General features: G+C 44.3%; 1 protein-coding gene across 1 annotated transcript; it reads right to left on the reverse strand.

Annotated features, from left to right (window-relative positions):
* Positions 1-221: 221 nt before the first annotated feature.
* LOC141152677 (olfactory receptor 10A7-like) lies at positions 222-2,154 on the reverse strand. The gene is made up of 2 exons (XM_073637236.1): positions 2,044-2,154; positions 222-1,190 (listed from the first exon to the last, which is right to left on the reverse strand). The coding sequence occupies exons 1-2, from the start codon at positions 2,152-2,154 to the stop codon at positions 222-224; spliced, it is 1,080 nt and encodes a 359-aa protein (XP_073493337.1).
* Between the last annotated feature and the right edge of the window lie 3,976 nt (positions 2,155-6,130).

A 6,130-nucleotide genomic window follows, 5' to 3' on the forward strand; every position in this document is an offset into this window, starting at 1 on the left:
GTCTGGTGGTTTAATAAAGTATTGCCAAACTGCTTTACCCTCACTCTGTGCTGTCTGAGTAGTATTCTGCCCACGGGAGACCCCTGTGTCTCCAAAGTTTTTTGGGGTCGAGCTATTAACTCGGATAGACATAGTAATATAATTGTACGAGGAATCAAAATACACCTTTTTGTAACATTTGATTGTCTTTATTTTTCCCGCTTTCTTCCTTCTACATTGGTTTAGGCAAATGAGGCTAACCTAATTTGATCAAGGATTCTTAGTAATTTCGATTTTCTTAGAGCTGCTTTGACATCCTTGTTCCTTAAGGTATAAATAAAGGGATTTAAGAATGGGCTAATTACAGTGTATATGAGGGCAAGAAATTTGTCATGTTGATTGCCTTTAGGTCTAAGGTATACGATAATGGCAGAGCCGTAGAACAAGCTGGCGACAATGAGGTGGGATGAACAGGTGGAGAAGGCTTTCTGTTTTCCTTTAGTGCTTTTAATTTTCAAGATAAGAGCAATGATGTGGATATATAATCCTAAAATTATAAGGAATGGAAGAGCAGTTGAAAAAATAGCTACTGAACTTGTAACAACGTTGCTGACTATAGGATTAGAACATGCTAGATTCTGTAAAGGAGCCAAATCACAGGAGAAATGGTTGATTTCATTGGGTCCACAAAAATCAAGTTGAACTGTAAATATCGTAGGTATGGCAGCGATCCCACATCCAATAATCCATGGGGCAACTGCAAGCTTGATACAAAAAGCTTTGTTCATTATTGTGGAATAATGCAAAGGTTTGTTAATGGCTAAATCCCGATCAAAAGCCATAACTGCAAGAAGATAACATTCTGTTACTCCCAAAGAATTAAAAGCATACATCTGGGCAAAGCATCCAATAATTGGTATCTTCTTGTTAGCTACTATTAAATTAGCTAGGAGTTTAGGAACAGTGATTGATACAAATATGATTTCCAAAAGTGCAAAGTTGCTAATAAAAAAATACATTGGCGTATGAAGTGTAAGCTCATATCCTACTAAGACCAGTATGACGCTGTTCCCCACAACACAGGATATGAACGCAAATAGGACAAATAGAAAAAGCACAATTTGTAGATGTTGCAATTCGGAAAAAGCCAGAAGTATGAATTCCGTTACTGTGGTCTTATTGAAGTCATGGATTCTGTAAGATACCAATCCCTATAAAAGTGAGAAAAATATTAGTAAAGCTACGCAACGTAGTGTACATTTGAAGGAGTTGTCTCAACTTGATAATTGTCTGAAAAACACAAGAAACTCTGGAAGTTCCTTTCAAGTTTTGGAAGTTTATATTGTATCATTAAAGTTGTGAAAGGTATGACACTTTTAATTTACAAAGGAAATTCAGATTTATTAACTCCTTCTGGATCATCCATTCACTTTAATTGTCTGAGCAGATCACGTTCCACATTGCTATGATGCTCTACAACAATGCTGCATAATAGCGCAGCTGCACGTAAGTAGACTTCCTGAAGAGAAGGCAGAAATGGTTTATTGCTGTCTTTGCCTTCTCAATGTAAAATCAGATTTAAATAAAAAAATATATTTAAATGTTCAACTGCACTCCATAGGTCTTTTGTGTATTTATCGGGGGCGCAATATGTGAAATAAATAAAAACTATATTCTGGATCAGTATGAAAATTTGGACATCACTATTCACCTATTGCATCCTCATTTTCAAGACCGAAGTTCAGGTTCTGGTATTCATCTCATCCAATGGCTTTTGAACCTCATCTAGTAGGGTGTTATTTCTACATGTAAGGGGATTGTTTTAATTTTGGAAAACGGGCCCAAACAGCATCAAAAAGAGTTAAAGGATGGTATACCCCTTTTAATATTTTAGGCTTTAGTAGCTGTAGGTGTAAGATGTGTTTGCCCACCCAGAGATGATGGAAGGATGCATACATACGGTACATAAAATGTCAGTTTGATAACTAATCACAAGGAGGCAACAAGCTTGATGGTAATACAGTCTTACACAAAGTAACAAACTTGATGGTTTCATAGTCTCACAAGAAGCAGAAAAGAGTTTCTTGCAATTCTGGGTTTATGCTTACGATAATTTGCTGACACAACACATTTTCTAATATTCTCCTCAGCAGCACCTACTTCACTTTGTAACATTCTTTGCATCACTTTTTCAACAGCACACATTCACAGTTATGGTTACAACTAGTGATGAGCGAGCACTAAAATGCTCGGGTACTCGTTGCTCGGGTCGAGAAAATTGGAATACTCGGGTGCTCGACCCGAGCAACGAGCCCAATGTAAGTCTATGGGAAACGCGAGCATTTATCCGGCGGCTCCCCCCGGCGGTCTGCAGAGGGCCTAAAAATTGCCCAAATCGATGGGAACAGTGCTCAAATGACATGGGAACAGCATGGGACTCACAATAAAACATACAAAAACGAAACAAAAATGGATTTTCCTGGGAAATATGTTAAGGAACATCCTTTCCCAGGTAATGACTTGTATATAAGGCAAAATAAATAACCAAAAACAAAAATGCTCCTCCACACCTTGAGCTATGTTCACAAGTAGCATTTTTTTATGTATTTTTGCACTTTTGTATTGCTTTCAACCAAGACAAATGCATTCACAGGGAAATATCATTTTAACATTTTACAACTTTATCTGGCCATGTGGTGTGTGACATGGGAACAGCATTGGGAAGACCCCTGGAAGCATCTCTGACTCCCAGGGCACTGGCTAAAACTGTAGTCAACTCATCAGATGTGATCCTATATTACTGCGGCAATAATAGACATTTTTGGCAACGTGACAAATTTTAAACTCCTTTTAAAATGGGCAAGGGATGTCAAGGGACGGGGAAGTTGACGTTATGGTGATGGTGATAGTGAGGCCGTGGGCAAGATGAAACTGTGCCTGCTGAGGGATCACAACAAACACCCACGTCATGTCGAACTACCTTCCTGTCACAGAGGAGAGGGGAGGACCCTGCCTGCGAAGGCTCAGTCTGCAAAGCATGGGTGAGGATACAGTAAGTGAGGATGGAGCTGGTCTTGCAGTGGTATGGTGAAGCGAGGGTTACTGCAGGTTGTACGCATGTCGCAAGAGGTGGGTCTTCAGCTTACTTTTAAAGGTTTCAACAGTAGGCGAGACTCAGAAATGGTGGGGTAGAGAGTTCCAGAGAAGGGGGGATGCACGGGAGAAATCTTGCATGTGATTGTGGGAAGAGGGGATAAGAGGGGAGTAGAGAAGGAGATCTTGTGAGGATCGGAAGTTGCGTGCAGGTAAGTACCGGGAGACTAGGTCACAGATGTATGGAGGAGACAGGTTGCGGATGGCTTTGCATTCCAAGGTTAGGGTTTTGAACTGGAGTCTCTGGGTAATGGGGAGCCAGTGAAGGGATTGACAGAGAGGAGAGGCCAGGGAATAGCAAGAGGACAGGTAGATTAGTCAGGCAACAGAGTTTAGAATAGATTGGAAGAATGCAAGAGTGTTAGAAGGCAGGCCACAGAGCAGGAAGTTGCTGTCATCGCGAAGGGAGATGATAAGTGCATTCACTAGTATTTTTGTAGATTAGTGGATGAAGAATGGGAGGATCCAGGAGATTTTTTTTACTTGGAGTCGGCATCTTCCTCACCACCCTGATCCTCCTTCCTCCCACCATTCCGAGTGCCCTGAGACAACTGACCTCACACTTGGACACTCTGAAGAGCTGTTTGGTTCATCTTTCCATTTACAGTTTCTGGCCTCTCGCTCGGTCCTCTCGGAAGTGAAAAGAGCTTGGATGTGTGATTTGAAGGAGAGATTAGAGTCCATGGTTACCCCAAGAGTTGCTCACTTTTCCATCGATAGTTTTGGGCCTCTTGACCTGCCAGCTTCGAGCAGAGCAACAGAAGATCGCATGCAGCAATTTGAGCAGCCATGGTCACCCGATAGTGATGGTGGGAAAGTGCAATTACTGTTGCAAGAGGTGGATAATGATGAGACACAATGGATATAAAGTCAGGAGGACCAGGGTGCGGAAGTAGAAGACGAAACGATGGATGATGAAGTCACTGACCCAACCTGACTTTCAGAGCGAGTACAGCAGCACACAGGGGGAGGGAGGCATAGCACCACAACAGGCAGGAACAAGCAGTGTGGTGGCCACAGATAAAAAGCAGGCAACTGCTCCCTGGGACACCAACACGACGGAAGTTGCCAGTACAGCTGTTAGGTCTTCCCGAGTCTGGTTCTTTTTTAAAGACTGTTTAGATAACCCTAAAAAGGCCATTTGCAACATCTGCCAGGCCAGCATCAGCAAGAGCACCAAATCTACCAGCCTGACCATCACCAGCATGCTCAGGCACATGACAGCAAAGCACCTGACTAGATGGGCTGAACACCAAGGTACAGAAACAGTGTCTGCGGGTGACAACACTGCCTCTTCCGCTGTTGTGTGCGTGCACCCCAATCCCCTGTCAATGGTGCATGCGAAGATGCCTCCCGCCCTGCACCTGTCATTGCAGACTTGCAACCATCACCATCCACGTCCTTGTCCCTTTGCAGCGTTCAGTTCCCCCTACCACAGTCCTTGGAATGCAATCGCAAGTATGCAGCCAGCCACCCACCCACCCGCAGGCCACAATACTAAACTGACACATTTCTGGACTGCTTGTACTTGAAATGTTACCTATTAGGCTCATGGAGGCGGAAGCTTTCCACAACCTCATGCCGGCAGCAGCGGCCGGATGTCCATACTCGGTCCCAAGCCGCCACTATTTCTCCTGGTATCGTCTCCGCCTTCCACAAGCGTGGATCCCAGAACATTACCCATGCCCTCCCCAGTGCACTTAAGTGGGAAGGGCCACCCAACCACAAACACATGGACAAGTGAATGTGACCAGGGATGGAACATCTCACGGACGCATGTCACTGGGTTAATATTGTGCTCAGTCTCCTAGACAACAGCCAAATTATTCATGATGATTGGATCATCCATCTCCTTAGCTTTGTGCTACTTGGAATGCAAGCACAAGTATGCAGCGATCCACTCTCCCACCCAAATGCCGCAATACTAAACTGGCACATTTCTGGACTGTTTTCTTGCATTTGAAATGTTATCTTTTAGGCCTGTGGAGGCAGAAGCTTTTCAAAACCTCAAGGTGGCAGTGGCCAGGTGTCCATACTTGGTCCCCAGCCGCCACCATTTCTCCCGGTATCGTGTCCGCCTTCCACATGCACGAGTCCAAGAACATTACACATGCCCTCCCCAGTGCGCTTGAGTGGGAAGGACCATCTAACCACAAACACATGGACAAGTGAATGTGGCCAGAGATGGTTCATCTCACTGACGCATTCCACTGGTGTAATATTGTGGAAGTCAGGATCCAGTGGGACCCTGGGATGGAACACGTCCTTCTCACGCAGATTGCGGGCCCTGGGTCAGTCAGGGTTACCCCTACATTCTACAGCTCGTGCACCACCTCCTCCTCCTCCTCTGCAGCCTCCATTTCCATCACTTGATTCATTTTTTCATGACATATTCCAGATTATTTACTTAAACTTTGTGTGTACCAATAACAATTAGCAGGATTGTATGCTTTGGCGACAAACTGCAAACCGTTGCAGAGTTGTTGAAAGCTCTGTCAGAGAACCTGGTGTCGACTCTGAAGCTAAGCAAGCTCGCACATGTACCATGCCTGGCCCATGTGATGCAGTTTCTCAAAATCTACACGGATCTGCCAGAGCTGCCTTGGCAGGGCTTCAGCAGCGTTTGCAGCTTCCAGCTCACTGACTGGTGTGTGATGTGACTACGCATTGGAAATCAACGTTGCAGATGTTTGGAATGATTTTGAGCAGCAGAGAACAGTTGTTGAGTAGTGTTGAGCCACCCCCGTAGTGTTCGAGTTCGGTTCGTCGAACACCCGTGTGTTCGCCGAACTGTTCGTCGAACTGTTCGTCGAACACCTTCGAACACCGTTAAAACCAATGGCAGGCAAACAAAAACACATAGAAACACATAGAAAACACCTTCAAAGGTGTCCAAAAGCTGACAAACTGCTCAGAAGACACAACTAACACATGGAAAAGTGACAAGTACATATAGTCATGCGAAAAGAAAAGAGGTGGAGGAGTAAAAGGAGGGGGA

This window comes from Phyllobates terribilis, unplaced genomic scaffold (genome assembly GCF_046119375.1).
Source record: "Phyllobates terribilis strain yellow unplaced genomic scaffold, ASM4611937v1 Scaffold_6__1_contigs__length_29720123, whole genome shotgun sequence".
In the NCBI taxonomy this organism is placed as follows: domain Eukaryota; kingdom Metazoa; phylum Chordata; class Amphibia; order Anura; family Dendrobatidae; genus Phyllobates; species Phyllobates terribilis.

Excerpts from the sequence above, each read along its gene's own strand:
- LOC141152677 (XM_073637236.1), bottom strand. The coding sequence starts at position 2,154 with ATGTTACAAAGTGAAGTAGGTGCTGCTGAGGAGAATATTAGAAAATGT. Across the intron at positions 1,191-2,043 it reads GAAACTCTTTTCTGCTTCTT|GGATTGGTATCTTACAGAAT; the intron begins GTGAGACTATGA and ends TCACTTTTATAG.